The 13,793-nt window shown below is 47.3% G+C and overlaps 9 protein-coding genes across 10 annotated transcripts; 4 read left to right on the top strand and 5 right to left on the bottom strand.

Annotated features, from left to right (window-relative positions):
• The first annotated feature begins 70 nt into the window (after positions 1–70).
• On the top strand, positions 71–1,799 carry PPTG_00961 (26S protease regulatory subunit 6A). The gene is made up of 5 exons (XM_008892542.1): positions 71–966; positions 1,043–1,234; positions 1,298–1,379; positions 1,444–1,505; positions 1,578–1,799. Exons 1-5 carry the CDS (start codon positions 127–129, stop codon positions 1,701–1,703), a joined length of 1,302 nt encoding a protein of 433 aa, XP_008890790.1. The 5' UTR covers positions 71–126; the 3' UTR covers positions 1,704–1,799.
• A 75-nt stretch (positions 1,800–1,874) lies between these two features.
• PPTG_00960 (hypothetical protein) lies at positions 1,875–5,457 on the top strand. The gene is made up of 7 exons (XM_008892541.1): positions 1,875–2,048; positions 2,118–2,189; positions 2,253–2,816; positions 2,873–2,950; positions 3,015–3,463; positions 3,523–3,631; positions 3,695–5,457. Exons 1-7 carry the CDS (start codon positions 1,971–1,973, stop codon positions 4,820–4,822), a joined length of 2,478 nt encoding a protein of 825 aa, XP_008890789.1. The 5' UTR covers positions 1,875–1,970; the 3' UTR covers positions 4,823–5,457.
• Positions 4,688–5,785, bottom strand: PPTG_00959. 2 transcript variants are annotated; one of them, XM_008892539.1, is made up of 3 exons: positions 5,428–5,785; positions 5,137–5,368; positions 4,688–5,071 (listed from the first exon to the last, which is right to left on the bottom strand). In XM_008892539.1, the coding sequence occupies exons 1-3, from the start codon at positions 5,751–5,753 to the stop codon at positions 4,871–4,873; spliced, it is 759 nt and encodes a 252-aa protein (XP_008890787.1). In that variant the 5' UTR covers positions 5,754–5,785; the 3' UTR covers positions 4,688–4,870. The 2 variants fall into 2 exon arrangements, with proteins under 2 accessions (XP_008890787.1, XP_008890788.1); XM_008892540.1 differs by having other exon boundaries at positions 4,688–5,368.
• A 103-nt stretch (positions 5,786–5,888) lies between these two features.
• PPTG_00958 (hypothetical protein) lies at positions 5,889–7,358 on the bottom strand (the record flags this gene model as incomplete). Its single annotated transcript, XM_008892538.1, has 1 exon — positions 5,889–7,358. One exon carries the CDS (start codon positions 7,356–7,358, stop codon positions 5,889–5,891), a length of 1,470 nt encoding a protein of 489 aa, XP_008890786.1.
• A 179-nt stretch (positions 7,359–7,537) lies between these two features.
• On the bottom strand, positions 7,538–7,975 carry PPTG_00957 (hypothetical protein; the record flags this gene model as incomplete). The annotated part of the gene is made up of 1 exon (XM_008892537.1): positions 7,538–7,975. The coding sequence occupies one exon, from the start codon at positions 7,973–7,975 to the stop codon at positions 7,538–7,540; it is 438 nt and encodes a 145-aa protein (XP_008890785.1).
• A 176-nt stretch (positions 7,976–8,151) lies between these two features.
• On the bottom strand, positions 8,152–9,790 carry PPTG_00956 (hypothetical protein; the record flags this gene model as incomplete). Its single annotated transcript, XM_008892536.1, has 5 exons — positions 8,152–8,760; positions 8,825–8,884; positions 8,953–9,396; positions 9,475–9,522; positions 9,599–9,790. The coding sequence occupies 5 exons, from the start codon at positions 9,788–9,790 to the stop codon at positions 8,152–8,154; spliced, it is 1,353 nt and encodes a 450-aa protein (XP_008890784.1).
• On the top strand, positions 9,573–10,723 carry PPTG_00955 (hypothetical protein). Its single transcript, XM_008892535.1, has one exon. It carries the CDS (start codon positions 9,861–9,863, stop codon positions 10,548–10,550), a length of 690 nt encoding a protein of 229 aa, XP_008890783.1. The 5' UTR covers positions 9,573–9,860; the 3' UTR covers positions 10,551–10,723.
• An 812-nt stretch (positions 10,724–11,535) lies between these two features.
• On the top strand, positions 11,536–11,978 carry PPTG_20815 (hypothetical protein). The gene has a single exon (XM_008893014.1). It carries the CDS (start codon positions 11,626–11,628, stop codon positions 11,887–11,889), a length of 264 nt encoding a protein of 87 aa, XP_008891262.1. The 5' UTR covers positions 11,536–11,625; the 3' UTR covers positions 11,890–11,978.
• A 305-nt stretch (positions 11,979–12,283) lies between these two features.
• PPTG_20814 (hypothetical protein) lies at positions 12,284–12,604 on the bottom strand (the record flags this gene model as incomplete). The annotated part of the gene is made up of 2 exons (XM_008893013.1): positions 12,284–12,339; positions 12,517–12,604. The coding sequence occupies 2 exons, from the start codon at positions 12,602–12,604 to the stop codon at positions 12,284–12,286; spliced, it is 144 nt and encodes a 47-aa protein (XP_008891261.1).
• Between the last annotated feature and the right edge of the window lie 1,189 nt (positions 12,605–13,793).

Here is a 13,793-nt window from a genome sequence, read left to right as displayed (position 1 = left end):
CCGGTATATCGGTCTGAATATATTTTCCACCAATTATATGTTCTCATTTGTTTGTTTTCAACCAATTAGTGACCAGTATCTTTTCGTTTAGGGGGAGGATCTCCATTTTAGCGAACGAAGTGCAGTATGAGCGGGTTAGAGTCGTCGGAGATCTGGGGCGCGGATGAGGGCCTGGACCCGGAGATCCTGCTCATGTCGAACGAGGAGCTCCGACAGCGCATCCGTCTGCTGGACAATGATATCCGCATCATGCGTAGCGACATCCAGCGCATTAACCACGAGAGTAACTCGCAGCGTGAACGAATTAAGGAGAACAACGAGAAGGTGAAGCTCAATAAGCAGCTGCCGTACCTTGTAGCCAACGTGGTTGAGGTTCTAGAGCTCGAAGACGACGAGGACGAGCAGGACGGCGCTGCGACGGACGTGGATGCCGCACGTAAAGGCAAGAGCGCCGTCATCAAGACGAGCACTCGTCAGACCATCTTCCTGCCCATCCCTGGCCTCGTGGACTCGACCACACTGATCCCTAACGACCTCGTGGGAGTCAATAAGGACAGTTATCTCATCTTAGAAAAGCTACCGAGTGAGTATGACTCGCGTGTGAAGGCGATGGAGGTGGACGAGAAGCCTACAGAGGAGTACAGTGACATTGGTGGACTGGATAAGCAGATCCAGGAACTTGTAGAGGCTGTGGTGCTGCCTATGACGCATAAGGAGAGGTTCGAGGCTATCGGCATTTCGCCTCCGAAGGGTGTGCTGCTCCACGGACCTCCTGGAACGGGCAAGACGCTGCTGGCTCGAGCGTGTGCCAAGCAGACTGACGCGATCTTCTTGAAGCTGGCTGCTCCACAGCTGGTGCAAATGTTCATCGGTGATGGTGCTAAGTTAGTGCGAGACGCATTCGAATTGGCCAAGGAGAAATGCAAGGACCAAAACAGAGGTGGAGCTATTATCTTTATTGATGAGGTGAGGCTTTTGTGAGGACGTGAGTCTTGTGGATGTTTTATTTTAATGGTGTTTAATTTCTTTTTTTTTATTGTAGTTGGATGCTATTGGTACCAAGCGATTCGGTGGAGAACAGTCTGGGGATCGAGAGGTGCAACGTACGATGCTGGAGCTACTGAACCAACTGGATGGCTTCACGAGCAACACAAAGATCAAGGTCATCGCTGCCACGAACCGTCCTGATGTGCTGGACCCTGCTCTTCTTCGTTCTGGACGTCTGGATCGCAAGGTTTGTACAAGATCAGCTTTTGAAAAAGAGATGAAGTTGATGATTAATTGTTCTTTTGTGTAGATTGAGCTGCCGCATCCGACTGAAGAGGCTCGCGCTCGTATCTTGCAGATCCACTCCCGTAAGATGAACGTCGACACGGAAGGTAAGCGAAAAATGTCTCTTGTGATCTTTTGAGATTCATCTGATTGATTTTAAAATTCTTGCAGATACCAACTTCGATGAACTGGCGCGTTCCACCGACGACTTCAACGGTGCACAGCTGAAGGCGGTATGTCAGCATTGTTCAGCAGTTTATTTTATTCCGCGACTCTCTTGATTTAATGCTCTTGGATGTTTTTAGGTGTGCGTTGAGGCTGGTATGCTTGCTCTGCGTCGTGAGAGCAATGTGATTAAGCACGAGGACTTTATGGAGGGCATTTCGGTTGTAGCGGCCAAGAAGAAGGCCACTCTGCAGTACTACGCTTAGATAAGGAGACTTGAATTGAAGAAGTCTGCAAATGATGAGTGCAATCCAGTTGGTGCTTCAATTAACTGTATGATGGTCGTTTTGCCTTCGTGTTTGGCATTGATCGGAGGTTTCATTTTATTTTCAGGCGGCCAGGACGATGTGCCGTTATAAATCGCTGTTTGGTTTAATGACACTTGGGCGATTAGAGTGCGAGTCGACTGCAACATCATCACGAACTGCATCCTCTTTTCATTATTTTATCGGTGGGGAGCGTGACGAGCAATTATGGACGGCAAGCTCGAAGAAACCTCGCCGCGTAATGATGCTACTGATCGGAGAAAGTCTTCACTCGAAAACGCAAAGGTGAGCGAGCAACAACTTCAAGGTTTAAACTCATCTCTTGACAAGTTTGCTTGTGTTTTTCTCCACTAGCAATTAGTGCGGAAGGGCTCAGCACAATTGCTGCACATGATTGATACGGCCAAGCCATCACCAACAGAAATGGTAAGAATACAAGCCTTGCAATATGAAACATTTCGAGTTCTAATAAATTTGAATGTGTTGTAGGACTTAGATCTTGATGCTTTCTACTATTCTCGATTGCGACGTCGTACACAATTTGCCCAGCAGATCACGAGTACTTTAATGGCCGCAGGAGTTCCTACTGATGCCGCTGCCGCCGGCGCAGCGGAGGCTTCGAGTCCTAGTAAAAAACGTGGTATCGGCATGACCCTTTCACCTGGAGAAGAGTACGAAAACTACCAAAAAGTGCAAGCTACAATGCTAGGAGATGATGGTTTATATATTACGGAAGATGGCATGGACGTGGTGCATCAAGAGGAAGAAGAAGACGATGAAGAAGAGGAGAAGAACTCGTCTCCAACTGAAAAAGTACTGCCACAAAAGGACGATGCGACTGAACGTGAAGAACTGCGAAAAGCTGCCGGGATCACGATAAAGAAGAAGGCCCCATCGCCACAGCATGCAGCGCCTCACACCGACCGCACAATCCGTGGTAAGGAAGATCTCGGACGTCCAACACCTCGAATGATAGACCCTCTTGGTCGCTTTCGGCTCTTTTGGGACCTTACGAGCATCAGCTTTATATTCTACAACGCTCTTGTATTACCGGTAAGTGAGAGCATCGAATTGTAGCTTTGTATTCATTCTAATGGCTATTCCTGTAGTTTAAGGCAACTTTTGCTGTGGAGGCCAAGGACAATCCCTTCGAGACAGTGCTAGATGTATTTTTTCTTATCGACATTGTATGGTGATAATTTGAACCGTAACAAGCTTTGAAGACACACTAACTGTGGCTTTTGTTGGTAGATCTTGACGTTTAATACGGCTGTCGAGAAAGATGGCTCCATTCGATACAATCGTCGACTGGTAGCAGAGACATACCTCAAGACGTGGTTTGCTATTGATCTAATCGCTGCTCTGCCCTACGGCTACATCTTCACTGAAGATGGCCACTACAGTGCGACTCTGAGGAAATCAGTCAAATTGCTGCGACTCATTCGACTACTTCGACTACTCCGCATTTCGCGCATTCTACGACGCATTCAGAACGCTGTTTTCATTCGATCTACTCTCAGTTCACTCATGAAATATTGCCTCATGGTCATCTTTATCAACCACTGGTTCAGCTGTATCTTTCATGCTATCGGATCATCAGACATCGAGGAGAGCTGGATCAGAGCCCAAGGTCTAGAAGAGCCAAACGCTAACAAGTGGGATCGCTACGTCGCTGCGCTATATTTCTCAGTCCAGACACTGTAAGAACATTGCGTATTTCATTTTATCACAAAGCTTACGAGTACTTGTGTATTCGCAGATCTACGATCGGATTCGGCGACGTGGCCTCACAGAGCGCACACGAGCGCCTGTTTTGTGTGTTTGCAATGATTGTCGGCGGAGGCATTTTCGCCTACGGAATTACCAATGTAAGTTCAATTTTCGAGTTCAAAACACTTATTTTTTCACCACTATTTTTTTGTTCTGCTTAGATTGTAGAGCTCGTATCAAGCCTAACGATTCAAGAAACCGTTTTTCGACAAAAGCTGGATGAGGTGAATGAGTATATGACTGCACGTGAGCTGCCGGTAAAGCTTCGCATGGAGATTCGAGAGTTCTACCATAACACACGACAATCCCGCGAGAGTAAACTGAACTCTGAACAGCAGATTCTGAACGATCTATCATCAAAATTACGTTCAAAAATCGCGTTGAGTATCAACGACCAATTTTTGCGAAAGTTCCCATTTTTCACTGGCAGTGAACCAAATTTTCTTATGGAGCTCGCACTAAACATGCGCGTAATCCATTTCGCTCCACTCGAAGACGCAATTATCGAGGGGGAAATTGGTCACGAAATGTTCTTCATCTTCCGTGGTGCTGTGGAAGTTGTCAAGAAGAACGTGCGCATTGGAATCCTGGGCGAGAATCAATACTTTGGCGAGATGGCCATCTTGAGTCCCGATAACCGCAGAACAGCAACTGTGCGGACACTGTGCTTCTGTGAGCTACGAATGCTCTCACGCGCTCGATTTCTTGAGGCCTTGGCCCTGTTTCCAGCGATGCAGTCGAAGATGGCGCAGATCGCACAGGGTCGTGCTGCAGCTGTGGATTTTGATCCAAGCAATGAAAAGCAGAAGAAAAAGTCCATTGGGAACAACCTCATGGCTGCCGCAGCAGCGTTCTCCTTGTCGTCGCCAACACTGAAGCCGGAGCAAAATTCCTTCAAAGCTGCAAAACCGCCGACTGCAAACGGGAGTGCAGTAGCACCGATGCCGACTGCTGCCCCGAAATCCCCCACATTTGCTCGCCATTTATCGGCTGCGCGGTTGCCCTTGGAGCAACGGCCTTCAGAACGACTCACAACCCATATCCGCGCACCAACCTCGGTTCGTATTAACAGCAACGTGCGTCGAAGTTCTGGCAACACTGGATCGGTTGGAATCAGCCCCGTCATGTCGATCATGATCGGTGAAATCACTTCTCTGCTCGAAGAAGCCACTCGTCGACAGGATCTTCTCATGACTCAAGTGTGTAAGCTGAAGGAGGACGTAGACAGGATACGCATGCCTGTCATGGACATGGATGAACGGAAAAACACGAGCAAAAGACCTATCTGACATTTTTAAGAGCAAGAACAAGTGAGCAAAACTGGTATCGCTTGATATCTACAATGGCGCTCGGATTGCTGCTTCTTCCTGTTGCAGAGGTACAATGAACGTCTCTAGATCTGTCTTATCAGCATCTTTGGACAAGGTTAATCCGCGTTTGCGCTCGATCTGCTCTTGAAGTTGGTCGTAGTGTTCAAAATCGTCCCAAGCGCTTGAGCGGCTATCGAACTCGGTGAAAATGGACAGAAATTCATTGGCCTAAGCAGGAACACGACTCAATTACCAGCTCAACTCGCGTCAATGTACCCAAAAATCCAGCTCACCTCTTCAAACAGCACCTCTTCACAGTCTCGACACGACGTAATGGACTTCTTTGTAGGCGTGTTGCTCATTTTAACACTAGTGAAGACGTAATTGGGCACATCTTTGACCAGCAGCCACTCGACATGGAAGAATCCCTCGTACTTGAGTTTCTCCCATAGCTGGAATTGCACATCCGTCCGCACTCCCGATGTCATACGGGCCACTCCATTAAAGTGTTTGGTGCCACATACACTGTCAACAGGTCAGTTAAAAAAAAAAACTAATGACCTGATAAAAAATAAGTTATTAACCTGAAGAAGAATAAAACTGGCCTCACTGCAGTCAAGTCACTTTTAAATACTTGATCCAGCAGCGCATTGTGCAGTGTAGTGGTGCTCCAGATGCCGAATTTGAGGCTTTTGTGGAAATTAATCTCGCTGAACGACTTGAGCACGAAGCAACGGCACGTCGCAGACGTGAAAACCTCACGAACGAGCTCAGCCTGCTGTAAATTTAGTACACGATTCTCTGCTTTGTCATCTTTCTTGTCTTCTTTGAGCGCGTATCGCGGTGCGAGCTTCGGCCGTCGCTTCTTCTTCTTGCGGAGATCAGCGGAGCTTATCATCGTCGTATGCATCTGCTGGAGACTGTTTAACCTACCCGACTTCAATTTTATGCTTTTGAATAGGTTTTGTGTGCCACAAGGCAAGTTGAAGTGGTCTAATAGCTACAATTCCTAGGAGCATAGTTATCTGAGAGAGAACGCCTTCGTTTACCGTTGATCGACATCAATTAACATATCTGTGGCAGCAGGGTCAGGGCCCTCCGCACCATTCGATTCTGCTCGTCGAAGTTCTTCTTCTTTGCTTGATCCTCGGTCGGTAGATACTAACACATCTTCAACAGTAGGAGACTCGTTTGACAGTTGGCGTTGCGACTTGCTTGTGGCAGCTTCGCACAACTGGAGCAACGCCTCTTGCTTGTTGCGAGCTAACACTTGCGTTGCGGTGTTTCCGCCACGGTCAGCGAGTTCTGCATCGGCACCGGCTTCTAATAGTAAACGTGCCACTTGGTGCTGTCTTTTCCGAACTGCGAGGAGCAGTGCACTCTCGCGTCGAGCTCCAGCTCGGGCGTTGACGAAAGCTGTTGCCAGAACTTCATCCTCCAGATTCTGCTGTTGCGCTTTTAGAACTGACAATAGGGCCTTACACACGGTAAGCAATCCATTCACGGCTGCAAAGTGCAAAGGTGTGAAGCCCTGGTGATTAGCAGCTTGCCACTTCTCAGTCTCGGTATCACTGGAACGCTGAGTTTTATGTCCATCCGTCATTGCTTCAAGCAATAGCATGGCACACTCCTCGTGGCTGTGCTCACATGCTAATAACAATGCTGAGCTATCAGTTGCTCCGTCCAGCAAGGCATAGTCTGCTTCTCGTTCAAGAAGCAAAGTTACTACCCCTGCATGTCCATACCGCGAAGCAAGCAGTAAAGCAGTAGATCCCCCTGAAGAGGTAGTGCCCGTGCCTACCGTGATCGCCACATGTTGGTTCACTGCTGAGCCATGATCAAGAAGCAGTCGAACAATTTCACGGTGGCCATTCATACTTGCGGCAAGAAACGGGCTAAGTCGCACATTGACGTCTGCAGCGGAATTGTACACGACGCCAATTTGTTTGTCGATAGCTAAAGTATTAATCTGTGGTCTCATTGTCCCCAGAAGTTGTACAACCACGGGTGTCAGTCCTTCCAAACTTGCTAATAACAGAGCCGTCACAGCTTTCTCGTTGCTAGCGTGAGGATCAGCTCCGTGGCTTAGTAACCACAGAGCAGCTTCGCAGTGTGCGTATTGTGAGGCGGATATCAGCGGCGTGCTCTCCCACATTCCTCGGATATTAACCAGCTCTTCGTTGGCTCCTTCTTCACCTTCGTCTTCGCGGGATTCTGGACCCCATGGTCTTAGCTGTTGATATCGTTGTAACAAGTCTTCCATTGCAGTGACGTCTCCACGTTTCACAGCCTTAAGGAACTGCACACGGAGATCTGCACGACTTAAGTGTTCATTAGTTGATGTTCTAGAGGTGCTTTGTGGTGGTTGACTCGATGAATTAGGCTCCGGCACCAGCGTGTTAAACTTGTGATGCTTGTTTTTCGTAGCCTTCCCTGTTTGTGAGGCTGCAGTAGCCGTGACAACGGAGAGAGGCTGGTGCGGAACCACCGAGTTCCTCGACATAATGGCGCCCATCGCTCCAATAAGGAGCGTTGAGTTGTATACCCCCAGACACCCAAAAGTTAATGAGAAACACTAACGAAGCTCATTCCTATTTAGCTACATGAACTATTGATAGGGACACCGTGATTGAAATTGAAGTGATTATCCGGATAGAAACACCCGAGCCTATTCTAACCTGAATAGTTGCCTATCTAGCCTAGTTTAAACGAAGAGCTTCCGCTGGGAGTGCCAAACATACGACGAGTACGTCGCTGCTGGTTGTTTTCACCGCCCTGGCCTCCCATTCCGTTCGCAAAGTAGTCCGATCTACTGCCCGAGTAATCGCCACGTCGAACTACGGCCATTGCAGTGTTTTGTTGCAGCGTTTCCCACGAGACAGCTCCGGGTGCAACTGCAACGCGATCACGTAGTTCCTGTGCAGCCGTCGGTTTGGCGTAGTACGACAGCTCCGCAGCTCCTGCATCGGGCGTCTTGATGTCGTTATTGCCATGCTCCGGAGCTTCAGGTTGATGAGGATTAAATCGACGCGATTTTCGGTCGTCAAGGTAGGACGATTGATTGTCGTCACCACCAAATATCAGCGAGCCCATAGTCGAACTACCTCCAGGTGGCTTGCCCTGTCGCGACATAATGCTATTGATGTTGTCTGGAGATCTTGAGCTGCACGAGAACACTTGAAGAGTGCCATTCCCATCGAGAAAGCTGTGCTGACAACGTCGCTGCTATTTGAGTATTTATACATTTCTTTTCAGCATAAATACTCGAAACCATCGCTTTTTGGTTTCCTGTCCGCTGAATCAGTTCATCAGTGACGATCACGACCCCTGTCCTTGCTGAGGCTTCGTCTTCTGCGGTGCCTTGAGTCATTGCGGTCTTGTCGACGAGGACTTCTACGTCGGCTTCGACTTTTACTCCTGCGGTGACGACTGGAGTCTCTCCTCCTTTCAGGACTTGTATAACTCTGACGACGTGCATTGTCGTTTGTGCTGTATCGCCCTCTTGACCTGGATCTAGATCTGGATAAACCCTTTGTGCTATCTTGGCGCCTTTGCCGGCTTCGATTGCGCACTTCAAGGGCATCGGTGAAGTTACGCCAATCCACGGCTTTACGGCGAGTTGGGCGGGCTTTACTAGATTCACTGCCGCCTTTGTCTTCACGGAATCCACCACCAAGTATAAGTTCACGATCCATGTCGAGACTGAGCCCGACCATGTGCTTTTGAATCATTTCGCGGTATGCTGCAGGACCGGTCTTCGTGCCCACCTTCCCTCTGTACGAAGCACGTCGACGCTTGTAATCGCGCTCAGTCGTTGCATCCGGTTGAGAGTTTGTTGGTACTGCTGGCGCCGGATCTTGACTAGTGACTGAAGAATTCACTTGTATCTTGTTCGACGTCTCACTTTTTTCCAACTTCTATTGAATCCAATCACAGTAAAAGTTAACGTTACCAATAAAAATGCCTGCCACAGACACGTACGAATACACTATGTAGTCCGATCTCGACGATCATAAATTTCCAGAGAGCGAGCACGATATTCTGGTGACGAAAGCAAGTCATTGTCAGCAAGATAAGCCCCTTAAAGCTATCACCATGTACATACTCACCGTGACGTTGTTGCCAAGGAACTCGTGAAGTTCCAAAGCCAACAAGTCGGGCTGACAAAAGTCTGGGTGATCCAGCAGCCCAGCTATATATTGAACGAGCTCCTCATCGAGAGCGTCACCACTAGGTAGTACTCCAGGGCGACCCAGCTCAGCATTCAGCCACCGGTGTAACGACGAAGACGCTACCAGTTGGCGCTCCTCGTCTTTTATCGTATCAAATGCCTTCGGGATACGCGTCCACGCTTGTACTTGTTGATAAAATGCTGCTGCAGAAGCTGCAGAGCTTTGAATTGCAGCGACCACTCCACCTTGGTCTTCCTGTCCGTCAGCTTCTCGCTCCACCAAACTCTGTAATCCTGTGACCTCTACAGCCCCCTCTTCTGCCAAATCTCCACTGCTCTCTGTGCTGACAGCATTTTCTCCTTTGCGACTGCCATAGTAGAACTGCCAAGCAAGTCCTCAAGGTATCAGTTTGGATACTTCTTCAAATATTACTTCAAGATATTGCAGTAAGCACCTTACAGCTGCATTGTTGACGACGGCAGGCCGTCGTTTTCCATGACATTTCCACTATGGATATTCAATGCAGTACCAGGACAAAGTGTCAATACCAAAGATCCACTAGGTCTACGCACTCAGATCCCACCAAATGCCTCTCCAATGACGCTTTCGGCACGAAATGCTCGTTCAAACCCTCTCCACAGGACACGAACTCCACCGGAGGCTCGATTTTCACCCCCGTTGTCTCTAATAGCGTCTGCAGCGCATCTGACACCTGCGTTGCGTACGCCGTGTAGGCATCCGCCATCTTGGGAGCCAGTGAATTTGATTGTACCATTTCCGTACATTTTGATTGCACCAAACAGCTCTTGATTGGCTAGAATAATGAAATAAAGCTGTTTGGTTGGATGAAAAGAAGGAGAAAACGCACTGATCGAGAACAAAAGGCGGCAAACATAGTCGACCAGTCCGAGATGGAGACCCCTGCGACCGAGACGCCTGCGCTTCCGATGCCCACCCCCCTGCAGGCCACAGAGATGGCGCTAGTGGCCCTCCCTATGCCAGAGATACCCGTGATGGCGCCTACTAAATTGCCAGAAATGCCACTGGAAGCGCCGCCCAAACTGGAGGATGTTGCTTTGGAAATCCCGGTCGAAACGTTAGCTGTGGAATCGTCGGCCAAGTCGCCCAAAGATAAGCGGAAAAATCTCACAGACCAGCAACGTGTGGCAATCGTCCACTATCTATTAGCGAACAGTGCTGGAGGACGACTCAAGCACGGGGATATGAAGGCTGCTGCCACTTACTTTGGGGTGCACCGAGCTACGATCCGTCGGCTGTGGAAACTGCACACGGCTTCAAGTACGACGGACGGACTGGCAGGCAACGTCGCCAGTCGGATCAAAGGCCACTCAGGGCGGAAACCGAAGGTGCCGGACGAGGAGCTCAAGGTTCGCATTGCGGCGGTGCCAGCGGAGCGCCGAATGACGGGAAGAGGACTCTCGACGGCCCTTGGAGTGAGCAACAGTGTGGTGGTGCGGCTGATCAAGAGCGGCAAGCTGCGACGTCACCCCAAGAAGCTGCACTACATTATGTGAAGAAGAAGAAGCAAGACAGCTTCAACAAGTTGAACCATCTTTTTACTTGTCCTTGATATTCTGTTTCCTAGTTCTCTGGATTTTATATTCTGCGGGATTGCAATGAGGTCAGAATCCTCTCAATCATAAAACACCGTCTAAATGCACGACCAGATCAAAAATATAGAGAGTTATACATGTATTATACACCCTCTTGGATTTTAATAAAATCCTAGAATGTTGACCCATCCGCAAACGACCAAGACAAAAAACTGATATGTAGTATTTTATCGCATACATTAATTTATCCTGTACCAATGAATATATCCGTACATTCGATCAACACCATACTATGCCCTGTTAGATTTAAAGCTGTTGACTGGATTCCAATCTGTGAGGGAGCCAATATGATCTTGAAGAGTTAAAAGTCTCACAAACGGTGCACATAGGTCTTTCTACTCATGATGCTGTTTTTAGTTATTCTTCCCTAGCTTTGTGGTCGCTGGTCTTGTTAGAGCGAAATATATAAGCTTCATTCGATATTCTTTTTTTGGATCAACCACGGGACAGGTCAACTTTTGGATCAACTTTGGTCCGTGTTGAGGATCAACTGTTGGAACAATGTTTTGTGGATCAACTATTTGAATCAACTCTTCAGAGATCAAGTTTTGGATCAAAAACAAAAATTGCCAAGAACATTATTTTTTTTTTCTTTTCCCCTAAATAACTACTTGGCATAAAAAAACTATACTTAGGATTGCTCCTACAAATTTGATAATCTAACAGAAGGATCTCACTCAATAAAAGTTATTTGTAGCTTCTCAACCTCAACTCTTATCATTAATATTCTTAGAATATCTTACATATTTTAAAAATAGTTAAAGGTTAAACGTCCGTCTTGATGCCTACGCACGATGACACTTTTCAATTCACCAACCAGCACCAACACTTCGTAATGTCCTCTGTCAAGCTATGGATTTCAGCATCATTCTCAACTCCCAGTCTTCTCAAGATTCAGTGGAAATTGAAATTTGGAGTTCCGACAGCAGCAGTCAAGACGAACGACTTTCGGCCGACGAAGAAGTGAAGATGGGCGATGAAGAGACGAAGATTGAAGTACAACATGACCCTCAATGAAGCCATGGGTGGTCAACATCCTGATATGGGAAAGTTCGTCGTGGTTCTAGAGCAAGAAAGTCAGCGGTACGTCAACGCACTGTCGGATATCGCCAACCGAAGACAAAGTACTCCAAGGCGTGTCAGGGCCCGCACTTCCCTAAACCAAGAGCAGGGTTCGAGCGCTGACGAAAGCGAAGCGGCTTCACTGGCTTCTGTGCAATCCATGTCGCCCAAGTACTAACGCTCTGTGGTGCTGTAAGCTCAGGCTGAAGGATTTTTACATATACAATTAGGAATTTAACTATAGATAATAGGAAATTTAAATTTCATCTAATACACAAATATTTACCAGTTATGAGCATTGATAATAACTTACTTTGAGTATTGAAATGTTTGTCAGCATTAGACTAGATATTCAGCAGAAAATGGATAGCTTTCAGACACGAATCGTAAATTTTCAGCAATAGAAAGTATAATTTCAGCACCTAAATGGTGCATAATTTTGAAAAATAAACTTAGGAATATTTATAATAATCTGATTTGTTTTATAATTTTTTTGGTACAACTTGAATATTGCGTTGACAAGACAAAAAAATAATTCTATATTAATGTTATAGAAACCAAAATTTGAATTATTAGAAGTCGTCCAAATCGTCGACTTGGTGCTCGTCCGCGTAATAGTGAACGTTGGCTGTGATGGGGCCGATGACGGTTGGGACGACATTTGACGAGTCAACGACAGTCGTCGATCGACACGCCGATCGACGAGGTGGGGGCAGAGTCGTTGGTGGTGTCTCGATTAAGGGAGGTGGTGGTCCTTGGTACTCGTGTAGACGGCCCACACGCTAGAGGTAGTCGTACCTGTTACGGTACGACTTCTTTCGCTTCGCCACCTCCTTCCGCTGTTTCACAAATTGCGCCCCACAGGCGTTCACCTTGTCCTGGTGGCGTTTCATGTTCCGCGAAGGTGCACTTCGGACACTTCTTGGAGCGCCGGACCATCTTTGGAAATCAACAGAGTAGTCAGTCCAAATTATCCTATTATTAAAGCGTATATTAAGTTTCACAGGAATTTTCTTACTCAATGGATCAACAATTGGGTCAAACTTTATATACAAATTCGATTATTTTTCTTTTTTCAAGAAAAATCGTCGGATAAAAAGTTGATCCCAAAGTTGACCCTTCCCGTGTTTGATCCGAAAAAAAAAATCGATTCGAAGGATAAAAAAATTGGAACAACTCTAGTACAAGAATAACATTATTCGTTACTAATTAACGTAATTTATCAGATAAAAAGTTGATCCAAACGTTGACCTGTCCCGTGGTTAATCAAAAAAACTAAATTCCCTTCAGGAGCGACTAGCCTCGGAGAGAAAGAGAAATCGACGAAAGCGTGCCAAGTGTAATACTGTTGACCAAAGTGCATTCCCAGACCCTGTCTCAAAGGAAACACTGCAACATGTACAGCAAGAGTGCGCGCGGCAGCTGTCAAACGTGTGTCTTCAGGAGTTCGTATGTTGTGTTTGCGACTGCTGGCACCCAGTTGCTGACGTACTTCGAAAAACTGTAAACACTTCCCCCTACTGTTAGAAGCAATGAAACGGCGCCTAAAAACGCCTCAGGGCCTTCATGAAGGGTTGGTTTGATGCTACGACGTTTCAAGTCAAATACCAGCTCTGAGAAATGCTTTGGTGTCTCCGATGGGAATAGAGAATGAAGGACGCGAGTTATATATCTGTAAACCGTGCTTCTAGTCTTTAATGAACAAACGTCTACGCAATCCACCGAAATTTGCAGTGGCTAATGGTCTCTATATCGGGTTGTTGCCTGAGGAGTTCACGGATACGAATGCTACTGAGCACGCTATGCTTGGCCTTGCCCAACCTACCAAAATGCTGAGTATGGTTCGCGGTGGAAGCCACAGTGCTATCCGCACTCATGCGTATTATTTCCGGGCTGATCCTTCCGCACCAGCATCGATACTACCAAGGGAAGTCATCACAGATGCGCGTCAAATCAGGAGGTTGTGGTGAAGCGCCAGTTGGCTTTCACGAATAAGAAAACTGATTGATGGGAAATGACCCGATCCAGCCCTGAGGCTCATGGTCGACGACGGCGCGTCAATGATTACGTCATCATCGGTGA

This window comes from Phytophthora parasitica (assembly GCF_000247585.1).
Source record: "Phytophthora parasitica INRA-310 unplaced genomic scaffold supercont2.1, whole genome shotgun sequence".
Classification (NCBI taxonomy): Eukaryota; Oomycota; class Peronosporomycetes; order Peronosporales; family Peronosporaceae; genus Phytophthora; species Phytophthora nicotianae.
Note: the sequence above shows the minus strand (reverse complement) of the source record. Positions and strands in the feature narration are given on the sequence as shown.